This window comes from Schistocerca serialis, chromosome 5 (assembly GCF_023864345.2).
Source record: "Schistocerca serialis cubense isolate TAMUIC-IGC-003099 chromosome 5, iqSchSeri2.2, whole genome shotgun sequence".
Taxonomy (NCBI): domain Eukaryota; kingdom Metazoa; phylum Arthropoda; class Insecta; order Orthoptera; family Acrididae; genus Schistocerca; species Schistocerca serialis.
The window spans coordinates 366,873,886-366,891,663 of NC_064642.1; the positions used below are offsets into that span (position 1 = coordinate 366,873,886).

A 17,778-nucleotide genomic window follows, 5' to 3' on the forward strand; every position below is an offset into this window, starting at 1 on the left:
TGGCCACCACAGTCACCAGGTCTCAATATTATTGAGCCTGTGTGTTCTACTTTGGAGGGAAGGGTGTGTAATTGCTATCTGCCAACATCATAGTTATCTGAACTTGCCACTATTTTACAGGAAGAATGTTATAAGATTTGTTTGAAAACCATACAGGACCTGTGTTTATCCATTCCAAGATGAGCGGAAGCTGTTTTGAATGTCAATGAGTTTCCTCATTTCACATGATTTGTTCGTTATTGGAACACTGAACATTGCAGTTACTAACACCCACACATAATTGTTATTCATCAAATGATTTAAAATTTGTATTAAAAAACCTTTGAAATAACAACAAGTAATGAGAGAAATATGCTATCAGACTAGTATCCAATAGCACCATAAAAACATTTAAAATTGTGACCATTAGCACAAAAATATGCTAGAGATCTAGTCATTTTGATGCATGTTACAATCTGCCTGGCATGTTTATTTTACTCACATGAACACACAAAATTACTTCGTTAGCCAGTAGTAGTCATGATATAAAACAACAAATTTAAGTGTGGCAGTTTTTGTGTCAAAATTTACACTCACCACTCATCACCTAATATGTACGGCATTCCTCAAGGCAAGTCATTCAATGGCCTCTTCTTCAGTGCACATACCACATTCAGTTAAAATAAGGCACCCTACCACAGCAACACCTCATGTATCACATTCTAAAGGTTCTTTATGACTCGGTAGAAAGCCACATAGTAAAGGGCAATATCCATTATGTTTAACATTTCACTCAGAACTCACTGAAGCTAGAAAGTTTGTACACGGCCTCATAATTACTGTATTTATTTATTTACTCAGTTATTTCACTTATCCCTCATTTTATTTTTCCCATTTTTGTCCTCCACTCCTCACTCCTTGGTTTTCCCCTCTCATTTTTGTCGTAGTTCTTGATAGCACTATTTACTTCAGTTTTCTTTTAATCATCTTTTACTTCTCACCTGTCTTCCTATCATCTCTGGGCTGAAACTAGCACACTCCTTATGAATGTAATGTCTTTGACTTGCTACTCTTTGACACCATCCCCTTCATCTAGTTTCCCCTTGTCCTCACACCACAGGAGACCCTCTCATCCTGGGTATCCGAGTGATCTGTTCCTCCTCTTTCTAAACTTCCCTAACCCATCCATCTTTCCTCCCTGAGGAGGGAACTAATAGTTTCGAAAGCAAGGATAGTTTCTTGTACTTTTGTTTATGTCTATTGGCTGTACTATGAATTTTGCGTCTTGAAAGTAAGTACTGGTTAGCCATTTATGTCTCATGATGTTATAGGTTTCTCAAGTGAATTTTCTTTTTAATATAATTACTAAACTTCTTCCTTTAGAATAAATCCACGTGGTAAACAAAGTTATTGTTTTAACTTGCCACAGACGTTTGAAGTAGTATATAAACCACTACAGATTAAGAATGCATTACGCATTTTAGAAGTGTTGTAGAGACCTGTTCAAAGCAAACAAATTCTGCAAACAATAATGTTCATTTGCATCAAATTTTATGTAACAGAGGACTCTGTTGCTCATCAGCCTGGCAGTGTTTGAACTACAGGCAAATAAAGATAATTTGTCGCAAATAAAGATAATTTGTCGCAACAAAATAGAAATGAGTTCTTTCAATTACACTGGTTTCCAGTTTTTTACAGTAACCTAATACGGTGAACGTAGTGCCAGCAAAACTACTACTCTTCAGCACAGTATTGTGGTGTCATATATCAACACAATCTCAAAGGCAACACAAAGCTGACAACGGACTGGGATGTTTCTGTCTGACACTGAGATGGCTGAACTCTGTTTCTAGCTGAATTATTTGTAATGAGTCTTCTTATGCTTGGAGAAACACAGTTCACTAATCATTTCTGCTCCTGTCCCACTTTCCTATGAGAGTCATAACACCACTCCATAGCCCAACTCTGGTTACCTAATACGGTGAACGTAGTGCCAGCAAAACTACTACTCTTCAGCACAGTATTGTGGTGTCACATATCAACACAATCTCAAAGGCAACACAAAGCTGACAACGGACTGGGATGTTTCTGTCTGACACTGAGATGGCTGAACTCTGTTTCTAGCTGAATTATTTGTAATGAGTCTTCTTATGCTTGGAGAAACACAGTTCACTAATCATTTCTGCTCCTGTCCCACTTTCCTATGAGAGTCATAACACCACTCCATAGCCCAACTCTGGTTACCGTTGGATACAAAGTTGTGCACAATAATTGTATGTCTAAAAGCAAATCACAATGAAAGGCAAACTTACACATGTATTTAATTTACTCTGGGCTGTCTGCAATCTCTTGTTCGCACCATCCAGTAGAGACTCAAATGGTTCAAATTCCTTTTTACATCTCTGCAAGTCAGCAACAGCTTCTGCCATTTCCTTTTGTTTCTGTAAACACAAATGTAACGGTTTTTAAAAATGTATAAAGAAGTAAAACCCGTGTCATTTTAACCTCTGAGAGGACAACAAGGCAAACATGAATTTTACACAAAATTAATAGAATGCACATTTTTAAATAGGTACAAATTCAAAGGAATTAAAAAATCATTGTAATCAGTGCAAATGAAAACAAGTTACTAGCTTTTAGTTGCATCAAAATGAAGAGGTAAAGTATCAGGCATCTGTTTACAAAAGTATCACTTCTTACTCGTCTATTTGCACATACTGACGATGCTTATGACTGCTCAACATTGCTTGAAGTATAACACCTTCTGTGATGTTCTATGTTTATTCATGGCAAAGTAATTTCTGCTTCAAAAACTGTCATGGACAACGACATTTTGATATATGTATACAACCCTAAGGAGATGCAATATGTGAAGTGGAATAAAGTGTTATGACAAGAAAAAAAAAATGCCAGAATAAAAACAATCAAAGACTTATTTTTCTTCTCATGGAATCATACATCAATAACAGGTTCCCAACATGCAGATGGTCAAATTCTGTTTACCAGCTACAGGTAACGAAACATTTTTGTAAACAACTTTGTTAAAAGATGTCTGATTTCTGGTAAGACAAGTCATGGGTGATTTGCCACAATAATGCACCCATTCACATGTCCAACATTGTCAAAAAAGGTTAAGAGTAAACTGGAACTACAGTTCTCAAACACTGCCCTTCTCCCCAGATTTCATCCTCAAAAACATTTCTTTTAATACAAGAACTTAGGGGAAACATGGAAGGGCACATTTGAGGTACCTTGAGGCCATTTAGAAGACAAGGATGTTGTGAAAAGAACAATTTTGCTTTTGCTTTGAAGTCTGGAATGAGGAAATAGAGTGATGCTCTAGTTTTCAGTAAAGTGTTATACCTTGTTCACATGACTCAATCATAATGAAACATCTATTCTAATCAGAGTTTCTTGCGCAATAGATTCTTACATATGTTACTGACCCTGTTATAAAACCTGCCCATTACCACAGACTCATACCTCACATTGTCATTTCTCTTAAGAATAGCTCTCATGCTTGACCCTAATGATTTCCCTCTCTGAAACCAAGCAAGCAGTAATTTTTCTCGACTCTGTTTACCCATCACTTTTATTAAATAATTCCTCTGCCAGGGGAAGAGGTTCCAGAAGCTACAGATTCAATCAGGCTTTTTAAATTGTTTACCTGTCAACTGTTATTGTTTTAGCTGCTGGCATACTAGTGAAGACCTTGCATGGTCATGGTAAGAGGGACAGGAGAGGAGTGGTATCTGTCGTCAATGAAAACAGCCACTCCACCTTCAGCCCTGTTCCCAATAGTATCGTCCTTCCTGTAGGGTTGGTAACCCGGTAATGCACATGTGTCAGTGACTTTAAGATGCGTTTCTTGTAAGCAGATGCAAAATGGTTTCTCCTGGACCAGAGGCTGTAATTCTTCCAAATGTGAACAATGCCCATTTAAATTCCACAGCAACACAGAAGTCCCTGTGGAAGCCATTAGCAAAGGTAGTTCTTGTGTTTCTCCCTCAGAGATGATGATTTACTGGGGAGATCAGGGTTCCTGACTCTCTGGATCCTGAGATTAGAAGACCAAATACTAAAGATCATAGCACCCTCAGAGAGGGAGAGAGTTCGCAGATCCGAAGATTTAACTACTGCTTTCTTGGACTTAGAACTGCTTTTCGAAGGACGTTTTTCTTAACTGATGGGAAGATGGCTCAGTTGGCTTCTGATGGTGAGTAGTGGTACATGGCTTAGGTGCCAAGTCCATTGCTGATGGCTTTCAAATGACTTAAGTTTCAAGTTGAGCATTGCCCCCCTAAGGTACACCGACAAGTGCATGTGCTTGTACTTGAATCTGTGGTCTGATTTTGTATGGAGGCATCACATTTAGTGATTGGTGTCATCAGGGCCAATGCAAAAGAAGTAGCAAAAACCGGAGGCTGCATAGCTTTGAAAGCTTTCTTAGCTTCACCATAGGGTACGCGTCTCTTGCCTTTCACCTCTCAAATTTTCCTTTCCTCGTTATCAACCTAACTCTTTCTGGTCCACAATGGGTGATCCCTGGAGCAGTTTACACATTTCGGAGGAAATGTACACGAACTGCCTGATTTGTGAGCTGAGCCTCCACAATTGCCACATGTAGCCCTCCCATTACATCCCTTAGTGGTATGGCCAAGTCTTTGACATTTGTATTATCGCACTGGGTTTAGAACAAACAGGTGAACCTAAGACAGATATAGCCTGCAAGGATATGTTCAGGTAATTCCGGAGTACTAAACGTTAGGATAAATGTAGCCGATTTTTCCAATTTGCCACTGACTCTCCTCATATAGAACTGCACTTCCACGACAGCTATATTTTTCCATTCCTCACGTAACTCCGCAGGGTCCACCTCAATTATGTCAGAGCAGGTAACCACACCCTTACTAAAGTTAAGGGTGTTATGCAACTCTATCTCGACTGCGTATTCAGCTAAGGCCTGACATCCCATGAGCTTGGTTATTTGGACTGAATTAGCAGTTTCAACTAGGAGAGTTCCATTATGAAATCGTTTGACACTTTGTAGAGGCCCAGCTAAACCTTTCCAATGCCTTGCAAATACAGAAAGGTGAGATCTTCTCAAAGGTTCCTCCTATTCACCTGATAACAATGAAAGTGTTATGGCACAGTAATGCCCTTTTTTCTATGATTCTGAGACTTCTTTTTGGGAGGACTGACCAACTGAGCTCTCTTTGAAGAGTGGATGCAGGTACTACCTGACGGAACACCTGCAGTGCATTCCACTGCTGTGCTGCACAGTGGTCGCAGAGCTTACAGTGACCAGTCCCCAGCTCAGGAATCCTGGGGTCACCAAGCCCGTACTCAGCAAATGAATGCTGAGCCCCTGAGGGGAAGGAAAAGGACTAGAGAGATCTAGGAGGAGGGGTAAATTTCGGAAAATTCACCCAGAACCGCAGGTAGGGGAGATTTATTGGACACAATAAGAAGAGTCTTTTCTTCTCATCCTGTCTGGTAAGCCTCCCCTGACCCACGATGAATTTTCCAAAATCTACCCCCTTTCCTAGACCTCTCCAGTTCTTTTCCTTCCCCCTCTTCCTACCCCTTCAACCCTTCTACCTGAAGGAGAAGCCACTGGCTCCGAAAGCTTGCCTAATTACTACCTTCTTTTGTGTGTGTTCTGATGTGCCACTTGGTGAACACATTTTTTTATCTATCCAGTCACATTATATTGTCGAAAATTGATAGTTTTCATTGTGAAACAAATCATAAAGTATAAACTCTATACTTTTCTGCTGTTCATTGCTCCTAAAGATGTTCTTCATTTGTTACAACAATGATATAATCTGAATCCCAATGCCCTGCCTATTATCAGCAATGGTAACTTTTGTTTTTCAAGAATAAAAATTTAGCAGAAGTGTTAACAGATCATGACATCCTGATTGAATTCTCAGGGTGCTGCAGGAAGTGGAGGAAGCAAGGTCCATCAACTGAAACCCAACACAAATGATAATTGCAGGGAGACTAGAGCAAGAGGGGAACATGCTGCTCTCTCCTTATACAATGCTGGCACTGTACACATGCTAACTGCTTCAGCACAGAACAGCACAACAATCATTTTGTAATGTCCACTATACATAAAGGTATTGCATTTTTAGATATCCAATGTTAGAAGTGGCAAAAAACTAGTCACTTCTGGCTCAAACTAAACTGACTTGTGCAGCCATCAGCTGATCCAGAACAAGGGAACCCTCATTCACAATACTGTGAGCAAATCATACTTTTACTGTGCTTAAAATACCAATATTGTATACCTACAGTATCACATTTCAAGTTTGTTTTCAAATTCAAGCTGCATTTGTTTAATTTAAATAGAACTTACTGAATTCTTCAATGACTTTCATCCAAAAGAAAATTAGAGACCATAATGCATTACATAGGTCCCTTACTAAGAAGAAGAAACACATTGCACTGATAAAGTGAGAACCATATAAGTAAAGTGTGTGAGTGAAACAACAATAAATCTTAACTCTGCACTAAGTAAAAATTTATCCTTTTCAGAATGAAATTTTCACTCTGCAGCAGAGTGTGCACTCGCAGGAGAGCTTCTGTGAAGTTTGGAAGGTAGGAGATAAGAAACTGGTAGAAGTAGAGCTGTGAGGACGGGTCCTGAGTCATGCTTGGACAGATCAGTGGTAGAGCACATGCCCGTGAAAGGCAAAGGTCCCATTCGAGCCTCGGTTTCGGCACACAATTTTAATTTGCCAGGAAGTTTCACTTATCCTTTTGGCTGCATAATGACATTAAGTAGAAAAAAAACTTTTCACTGTCAATTTATTTTTCTGTAAGTCGTTCATGTATCCTTTCAATTAACTTTGATTCCACTGTTGTGCACAGCGACCAAAGACTATAAGGAAGAAGAGGCACACAGCAATCAGTGGCAATCTCATTAATTTTTATTACTCTTGCATATCCCGATTTAGGCTATAAATAGCCATCTTCAGTGCATTTGAGTTACAATCCAACAAACTCGTGGCAGTAAATGTAACCGTATGATCTTATTGGTGTATAGGCAGAAGGAAACTCCTGCCTATACACCATTAAGATCGTATAGTGACATGTACTGCTATAAATTGGTTGAATTGTGAGTCAAATACACTGAGGATGGCTAGTCACAGCAGAAATCTAGATATGCAAGAGTAATAAAAACTAATCGAATTACCACTGATTGTTATGTGGCTTTCCTTCCTTTCAGTTATTCAATATCTCAAAGTAAAAGGAATAACATCACACTGAGACTTGCTTCCCATAATATGTGTGATTTTCCTTAACTACCTCTATTCAACCTACACTGCCTTAAGTTTCTTAGCTAACACTGTTTTAATGCCTCTCTCATTTTACTCCCAACCACAGAATTTTTCATCACAACAACCACAGGAGTATGAGTGCATCACATCATTTCTATTATTCTATTCTGTTTCTCCTCAGTTTTCATCCTCTGAATTTCACCTTGCTTATTTAACTTCTTCATTTTACTACAAACAATCCTGTCGGAAGAACATCCACAACTGAGCATTATACTACAGGTTGAAAATACCGCTTCAGCTGTAAATTTCTTATCATTCCAGTTTCGGGCTCTCATAAGCCCATCCTCAGGTGTCGCACTGGAAACAGCAGGAGGCGGGAAATAATTTTCACATGCCACAACACATATCAAAAATATAAAAAAAATTATAAAAAAGTTTAAAAAAGTATTTCGAAACTGCTGGTCAGGCTAGGTGCTGTGAAACCTATGTCACTGCAAAAGTGACACCAGACAGTACTACGGACGACTGCCTGGGTAGGGAAATATACAAATAATACCAAGATACTTACACTGTGCTGTGGCCCCTAACTGCTATGGTGGACGTGCACTAGGCGCGGTGTGATACCTATGAGTGAACAGGGAGTAGTGGATGTGAGCAAGGAAGCAAATTGGTAAACCATAGTGGCGAAGTGCTACCATCTATTGACAGAGAGAAGAATGCAGGGCCACCAGCCCGGCCGTTCACAATTTGAATTAGTGGTTTTCATTTTAAATTTAAACCATTAATTCTTTAAAACAGGCATCCATGACACAAACAAACTCGAAGTATTAGGACTGTACATGAACAATAACAGACATTAGAAAAATCAAAAATTTTGAAAAAATAAATGTAATTTGGGGGGGGGGGGGGATGGAACTACAGACAGAAAACATGCTCTCATTTCAAAGCGACCATGTTTAGTGGATGATCAGCCATCAAAAACATTATATCATCTTTTCGTAAATATTTTAGTCATACTTTTGGTCTTTTTTTTTTTAACATAGCTGCGCAACAGCAACGGTTCCACGTAAAGAGATTAAAAAACAGCCGACCAGTTGCAAAGGATAAAGTAATCTTTACCTAGGTTTCGATAGATTTAAATCTATCTTCTTCAGAAGGCGGCAGTATTACATTAACATGGAGTGATATGTCATTGCCGTTTTTACAAACATCTGCATAGCTCCATTAGTCCAAATAAAATATAGCCCTGAGAATAGGGTTTGTCAGACAAATAAAAATAAGTACATGGAAGTTAGAGAGCGCATAAGCGACTTCTGAAGAAGATAGATTTAAATCTATCGAAACCTAGGTAAAGATTACTTTATCCTTTGCAACTGGTTGGCTGTTTTTTTAATCTCTATACTTTTGGTCCCTAATTTAATTATGATTAGTGTCTTTGTACCTAAGGGCCAGACATTAGAGACTAAAAACTTGACAGCTGTTACAAAGACCACCTTACCAAAAACTTGACAGCTGTTACAGAAACTATCACCAGAGACACAACAGTTAATACCAAAATGCTTTCCATTCTGACTCACCAAAGAGATAACGTCTAATCCCAGGCAATGTATATTCACAGTACACTCAATCTTTCCTACCTGTTCAGTGTGCACTTTGTGTGCTTTGTATACAGCCCATACTCTCTTCTTCTTTAATAATTTCACAGCTTCTATGCAGGCCATCCTCTCCTTAATGTTGTTTACTGTCACTGCCAACCTGAAATGATTAAAAATGTAATGTGGGCTACGAATCACCAACACTGTAATTACTATTAAAGTTTTGCTAATTATTTCAATTTAAAGTAGCTACAGCAACAATTGAATTTCTCCTCAGCAGGTGGTTTCTGGTGTAGAAGAATATTTCCTGAAAAGTATGGAAGAAAGATTAGAGAATAGCATCGTGTCGATAAGATCTTCAGAAATTGAGCATCTGCTCAGATGAAAGATATCAGCTATGTCCTTTTAAAAGGAACCATCCAAGAACTTGCCTTAAGCAATTTGGGGAAACCATGGAAGACCTAAATCTGTATGGCCACACAGGAATCTTCCCACAACTGCATCTCCTCATTCTGCATTGTTCCCTGATGGTACTTTCATCACTCCTTCAATATCATACTGGCTCCTCTTGCTTGCTTCATACATACAGCTTGTTCAAACACAATACAGTCATTTAACAGAACACACTAATTCAATGTAGTCTCTGGATGCTTCTATATCAATGGAAGTGAAGATAATAGTACCATGAGTGTGACAAAATTCTAGAAACAGATGTTGCTCCCTTTACCAACGATTTGTGTAGAACTGTTATCAACGATTTGTGTAGAACTACTGTTAATGTGAGCTATTCTCCATCATCTCAATTAAAAATGAGAGCATCAAGCTTCATAAATTTATTTTTTAGTTAATTTATGCAAATATGTCATTTATTACTTAAAATGTTTATCCTTTCTTTACCAAAGTCTTCTGGCTTTGTGATGCACCAATGTTTCAAAGAATAAATCAGGCTGTCATTCAGCGTAGACCAAACTTTTTCAAGTTTTCTTCCTGACCTGCAAGAAAGCACAACACAAAACAAAATGTGCCTGGATACTGAACAGTGGTGAGAGATCTATGTTTGTCATGTTGCGACACAGTAAGGTGCATGAACCACGTTTCATCCACAATCACTACATCGTCCTGATACATACACACTTCGTGGTCCTCCAGTTAGTCACGGATTATTTTGTATGCAGCTCTGAATATGAAAATCTTCTGGGCCACATCAACTGCACACAACTGACTTGCAGCATGTTCTTCCCTGGTGACCATGTGGGACTTCAGGATGCAGCTCGATTGTGGGGAGGGGGGGATCATGGGGAAGTTTTTGGGGTCAGTAAATTATATTCTGATTAACTTCTGGACTCCAAATCAATCTATAAATGCCAACAGATAAAGCAAAACCCTCAAGGGACTTTGCTGAACCATTCAGAACAGCCGCTGAAGGGAGTGTGTGTATCTTGCACAGTAATGCTTGGTTGCACACTGTAAACACAGTCAAGTTTGTCATCAGTTTTTGCTTATTATGTTTAGTTTGCCCATAATCCTGACCTGAACTTCAATTGAGCACACACCTAGCCAATGTTTTTTATCAGACCACGAAGTGAATGACAATGTATGAGCGGACCAGAGTTGGCAGCAGAGGCATCTGCCGCCACCGTCATTTTCCTCATTAAATTCTTGGCCTGTAGTGGCAGTTATGTATAAAAGTAATGGTACAACTGTGTAATATACGTGAAGTATCACAAACACATGAGCATCTACTTAGACATGAATTATTAACATCACTTTCCATTTCAGTATTTTATATACATACAGACACACAGAGGCACACACGTGCGGCACACACACACACACACACACACACACTTTGTCTACAGGAGGATTCGAAAGAAAGACAGATATTACATTTACCCCCTTGTGAGACGAGATGGTCAATGTCTTCATGAAAAAATGTTTTCAGTTGCCTATGGTATCATGATTGTCCCCAGCCAATATCTAAGCCATTTATGTCTAAGCTAACTAAAACAAAGACAGGAATAAACCCACTGACAGGTGATGAATGTATCACTAATAAACACTTAATGACGACCCAGTGACAGGTGGTAAAAGTCACCAATTGTACTGATATAAACAAAAGATTTGAAATGTGGTCATATTAGCTTGAATTCAACTGCAAAAATATTATCTCTATACACACTGACAACTACCTCACACAACATTTACCCTAGTGCAATACTTGCTATCAACAATTAGTCACAATACAGTAACTGTAACGTTCATAACATGATACTAGAAGGAGAGGTGACACATATCCATTACTCTGCCTTTGTGCAGCACAGGACGAAGTAAGGTAGTTAACCATTAACAAGGTTGCTTACCAGTAATGTAAAAGATAATAATCATAAAGATCAATATATCATAATTTGTAATAGGAAGGTGTATTACACAGTAAACTAACTGAAATATTTCACATTATAATAAGAAATTGCAATTATGGTTCTCACAATGTGCAGGTAATTAATGTAATTCATAAATTAGACACACCTACACCAAAATATACGGAATGTACACTGACGAGCCAAAACATTATGACCACCTGCTTAATAACTTGCTGGTTCATCTTTGGAATGCAGTATGTCGCCGATTTTGCGTATCATGGATTTGACAGTTTGTTGGTAGGTTCATGGAGGTATGTCACATCAGATGTCCATGTACAAGTAATGTAATTTGCTTACACAGTGGGCTACTGATTTGTGTATGCGGTGATGGAGCATATAGCAACCCAAATGGATTCCACGGGATTCACATCAATTGAATTTCGTGGCCAAGTCATCAACGTGAGTACACTATCCTGCTCCTCAGACCACTGCAGAATGGTTCTGGCTTTGAGACACAGACAATTATTCTGCTGGAAAATACCATCACTAGGGGGGAAGACATACATCATGGAGGGATGCAGGTGGCTCACAGCTGTCAGCATGTCTTCGATTACTGCCAGGTTCCATGCAAGTGCGGCAAAATGTCTACCATAGCATAATACTACTCCCATTCGCCTTCATCCTTGGCGTTGTGCACATTTCGAACCACCGTTCACATGGATGACAAAGTTTGAGGAGCTGACCCATCAACCTGGCATAGCAAAAATGTGATTCATCTGATGAGCCACAGTCCAATCTTGATGATCCTGTTACCACTGCAATCATAATTTACAATGTTTTTGGGCCAACATGTGAACACTTAGGGATCGTCTGCTGCAGAACCCCATGTACAATGTATGATGAGTAGTGTGTTCTGAAATACTTGTGTGTGCACCAGCATTGAGCTCTTGTGGCAGAGATGCCACAGATCAGCACCTATCCTGCTTTACAGAGCAAGCAAGCCTCCAAACCCCAAGTTCTGAGAAGAGCCGTGGACATCCAACCAATTATTGCACAATGGTAGTTTCACTGTCGTTCTACCTCTTTCCATAGATGCTCAATAGAGTAGCACATGAATATTCAAACAGCTATGCTATTTTTGAGATATCATTCCCAGGCTCTGGGTAATAATAACACCACCTTCATCAAAGTCCCTTATATCCCTAGATTTTCCCATTTGTGGCCCATGTCATCGCTAGAATGATTCCCAATCTGTCTTCTATCCACGTATACGCTTTCCTTACAGCACCACATTCCTGCAACAGCACCAGGCCACATCCAACCTCATGGCATAATGTTCTGGTTTATCAGCGTACGGCATAATGTTCTGGTTTATCAGCGTAGAAGCATCAGATTCACTTTGTGCTAGATGAGTGCCTGAAGCTCAAAGAAATACTTATGTACTCCGCAAACAACTGTAAAGTGAATGGCAGAGGGCATTTCCCATTGTATCTAATATCCAGGTTTCTTCTCAGAACCATTCGCTTGTGGAGAGAGCGAGAAGGAATAAAAAATTCATATGCCTCTTGAGCACTACAATTAATTTACTTTTTCTTTGCAGTCTGTATGTGAGTGACACATTGAGGGTGTAGTATTTTCCTAGATTCCTTATTTAATGCTGGCTCTTGAAACTTTCTAATTGGGCTTCTTTTGGCATTTAGCAACGATGTTCAAAATCCAGCCAATTTTTTTTTTTTTTTTTTTTTTTTTTTTTTTTTTTTTTTTTTTACCTTCATGAGAAATGTCAGCACTGTTGATAAAGCAGATATAAACGTACATACGCTATTTTAACTTTCGCATCCAACAACTCTTAATTCAGGGAGTCTTGGGGCCTGAGTGACTTGCCCTTTGTTCGTAACTTCCCTCATTCTATTCTCTCTTCTCCCCAAAGAAGGAAATGTTAGTCCCAAACACTAGGATAGTACACATACAGAGGGTGGACAAAAATATGGAAACACGAAAAACGCAACATATTACCATGCTTAATACGGCGTAGGAAAACCATCGGCTTTCGAAACAGCTTCTAGTCATCTCAGAATTGATAAAAACAGCTCTTGTGTAGTTTTCAATGGAATCTTATAGCATTCTTCCTGCAAAATATTGTCAAGTTCATGGAACAATGATGGAGGTGGAAACTGCATACATACCCTTCTCTCCAAAGTAGACTGAAAGGTTGATTAATACTGAGATGTGGTGACTGTGGTGGGCAATCCATCCTTGTGCTTACAAAACCAGTCCTGGATGATGAGAGTTGTGTGAAAAAGGCGGAACACAGCATCACCATTGGAGAATAAACTCTGTGCCAAGAGATTAACCTGATTTGCCAAAATGCTCACATAACCCTTGGCAGTAATGTGACCTTCCAGAGCAATCATGGGGCCCATGGCATACAACAATATGGCTGCCAAAATCATCACTGAACCCACACCATGTATCTCCCTTGGGATGTAAACTCGCCCAGAAGTTAGAAACAGTGTGAAACAAGACACATCTGAACAAATAAGTTTCTTCCATTGCTCCATAGTGCATGTTTTATGGCTTCGGCACCACGTTCTCGTGTTACAGGCATTTGCATCACTGACAAGTGGTTTTGCAGTTTTCAGCTCGCCTTGCAATTCCCTGCTTATGGAGCTTCAAAAATAGGGACCAATACTGCAGGAAATTCTGTACATTAGCTCAAAGGTATTTCATTGGGGCATGGAGCACTGTTTAATTTCAGCAGTTTCAGCTATTTTTCAATGTCAATGGCAATAATAACAACAGCACATGTAATGACAAGTGCAATGGTTTCAGTTTACAATGCATGCAACACAGTCTCAAACTTAATAAAGAAGAATTAAAAAATATAAGAGCTCTGAATATCAAGGGGAATGGAGCACAAGAACTTCATCCTAAAGTGTTCATATTTCAACAGAAAACAAATAGTAATAGCAAACTGCAGCACATAAACACAAAGAATGCAGTTTTATGTTGCAGCAGTGAAATGTGTTGTTAAAGAAGAGAGTATATCCTTTTTTTCTTTCTTCTTTGAGGTTATACATCCAACAGAGTAGTGTTTGATAAACAGCTTTATGTACATTTTATTTTCAGGAAAACTTCTTAAAATTTTATCTATAGTAGGAAGTTGTACAGCCTGTTTGAATCCTGTTGCTGTAAGAAATTTTCATAGATATTATTTGGCCAGCAAGGTGAGAAGATGTGCTGTCATTAAGTTTCTGAAAATCAGAGTTTGTGCCAATATTCTGAGTTAAATTCCACATCTCTCCACAGTGTCACATTGAGTGAGGGTCTGTCCATCGGATGGATGCATTACTACTCAAGAGGAGGAGTAGGATGTATGCCAACACCTGTGTTTTGCCAGTCCCTCCCCTTTATCCACAACACAACATTGTGCAAGCACAATCAGCAGTAAGTCACAGATACACACTTGATACTTTATAATTGGTCAGAGGAACATAATGGCAAACCACCAGGATCTTGCCCAGGAGGGCAATGCAGGATTTCGGCATCTGCTCCATATGCTCATTTCCAGAATATGGGGCCGACTTTTTGATTTACTAAGTTATGTCCAATATTACTTGCCCAAATTCACTTTTTCTTCAACTGTGTGATGTCCTTCAATTGCCCATTTAACTTCCTTCAAGATGTCCATATGTATTCCAAAAGTCATCACAAGACTTTTGGAAGAGGATATATAGTGTAACAGTATTATTTTGCCTCCTCGTATAGCTCACATGGCTGGTGCATTGGAAGATCAACTGTTGCCAGGTCTTCATTTAGGACTGAATTTATTTCTTGTTATTGTCATGGTGCATGATAGAAAGTAATATTTTCTTTATTCTTCTTGGAACAGTGCCTGTCAGAGTTTTGAGCGTAAGTCTTTATACGATATATAACTTTACTGTAGCATCTTCCAGAACATATTGAGTATTTCTGATGGCTAACGAAGCCCGTGATAAATCATGCAGTTCTATGTATATTCTCCTCATATTCTATCATTCTGTGTCTCTTAAATTAATCTATACTTGTAAGGGTGCCAGGCCAACATGCAGCACTCATGAGTTAGTTACATAGGAGTTTTGTAACAGAGCTCAAACTGTTCTTCTACCCACCAATACCAGTTATTCTGGATTGCCCAGGTGGCAACTGTCTTTACAACATATGCTTAGTTCTCATAACAATCTGGCTGCAGCCTTCACTAGTCTCTGGCCCCACCTGTCTCTATATGATTTATCCACTTCCACCCCAACCTTACACACGCCCACTATCGTTCCTGTGCACCTATGTAATCCTTGCCCCTTCTCTGCTACTCCCTTCTCCTCTTCCCCCCCCCCCCCTCCTCCCCCCATCAAAGCATGCCAACGCTGCACGGTTGCAGCCCACCATCCCGCCCTAGTCACATCCCTGCACACTTCCACAGGAAACACTACAGTACATTTCCTGACTACTACTCCGCTATTCCCCAACTCTTCCCACCACACATCTCTTCTGTATCTCACTACCTATACCAGTTGAGATCACTGCTCACTGCATTCGTGCCTCAGCACCCTTACATAACAGTGACTTCTGATGCTTCTTTTCATGCTTTTGCATTATTTTAGGTAAGTAGTCTGCAGCCCAATAAAATACTTTGTTGTCTAATCCCTCTGGCATATGTAGCAGCTTTGTTTCGGAACTGCCTTACTGTTATCTATTCCTTGACAAACTGAACCAAAGATTGACCCACAGCAAGAACTAGGTTGGTCGCATGACCGCTCTGAAGTAACGCATGCACAAGTACAGAGAGTAATTGCAGAAAAAGCCTTTGCAGGTATCTGCAGCAACTTGCTGTTAAGGACATTAAATTTACTGTAGATGACATTAAATTTACTGCTGAATGAAGTAGGATACAAGTATATACCCCCAAATAAGCAGAAGGAAATTTCACAGAATAAAAATACTACTGACAATATGGATAAATGTGTTATTTGGCAGCTATTTTTGCAATACTACAAACTACATAAAGCTTTTCTTTGTTAAAACTTCACGGGTTTTGTCACAAGAAACTGGCCTTCAATGCCACCAAGGAAATATTGAAAACATTTTTGTCTGTAAGACTTTGTTTTAAAAGATGTGAGAATAAATGAGTCACCACGAGTGAACTGGGTGACATAGTTTCAACAAAAGCCACATCAAATTAAATTTTATATAAAAAAAGGAAGTTTCAGAATAAAAGCAGCCAGTGATTTAATCAGATAAAACTTTGATTCAGACACATTAAACCGTGAATGAAGGTTGTGTGCAGCACAGGGTATCCAGATAAGAGTATGTGACAGCCCATAATAAGTTATAACACCAGCGTGTACTCTATTCCTATCCCCCTTTCTTGTGTGTTGAGTGTAAACTTAACTGTATTGCCATCCTTCTAAGGTCTTGAGTTTGCTTTGCCAGGTAATATAATGGTCATCCAGAAAGTAAAGAACAATTGTGCATGGAGCCTCACACTGATCCCCACCCCTCCTTCCTCTGTCTCAGTGAGAGTCAAGGTTTGCCGAGTGGGGATGCCTCTTTGTTCTATAACCTTTTGTAATGGCGGCATTCCTCAAAAATCCCACAAAATGTAAAGCTTGTTGTGTCATTTTCATACTGCACAAAATATTTGGCCTATCAAAATATAATGGCAAATGAAGAATTTTTATGGTGGCAATGCAATGAACTAGTCTTCAGTGAGGGAATGGTGCATTATGATTAATGAAGGAAAAACCAATGTGCACACTTAAGATTGCATTAGGAGGCCATCAGTCATTACAGATGACTTGAAGGCAAAATTCATGAAAACCAGCATTTCACTTCAAGCACATTATACGACTCTCCACAAATTTCATGATTGCTCATACATGAAATAGTGACATAGCATCTTGGATAGAAAAAAATGTGTGTTCAGTTGGGGGCAGACACTGAATTTCCTTCCAAATAAGACAATTCTGGTGACAAATTTCTCTACCGCATTATAACAGGAGATGAAACTTGGGTTTCGTACTATACTCCATAGTAAGCATCAATCTATGGAGGCACATCACTCAAATTCCGCCACAAAATCCAGGAAAGAAAACTCAAATCTAAAACCCAGTAAATTGAGAGCACCAGATCCAAGTGGAGTACATATCAATAGGAGAAACAATGAATTCTGAGTCCTATTGTGGAACTCTTTAACAAGTTTTGTACACCACCCAAAATGAGAACTAGAATGTTGTTGGCAGTGTGTGTTTCTGATTCATGACAATGCATGATGTCATGCAACAACATGAACACAGCAAGAACGTCAACATCTTAAGTGGGGCAGTTTTGGACATTCTCCTTACTGCACTGACTTGGCACTAAGTGATTTTCACTTATTCCCAAAACTAAAGGAATTTTTCGGTGGAAAACAGTTTGCAAACATTGAAGACTTCAAAAAAGCAGTGACAGAAGGCTCAAATCTTTGGGAGTAGACGAGTACAACATGGGAATTTAAATAAAACGTTCCACATTACAATA

At 39.2% G+C, this 17,778-nt stretch overlaps 1 protein-coding gene across 1 annotated transcript in view; it reads right to left on the reverse strand.

The window, feature by feature from the left end:
* The window catches only part of LOC126481005 (structural maintenance of chromosomes protein 5), a 173,221-nt gene that overhangs the window by 100,061 nt on the left and 55,382 nt on the right, over positions 1-17,778 (reverse strand). The window contains exons 6-7 of the mRNA XM_050104459.1: positions 8,906-9,023; positions 2,292-2,420 (exon numbers count right to left, since the gene is read on the reverse strand). Of these exons, the coding sequence (XP_049960416.1) occupies positions 2,292-2,420; positions 8,906-9,023 (247 nt within the window). The remainder of the gene's footprint in view (positions 1-2,291; positions 2,421-8,905; positions 9,024-17,778) is intronic.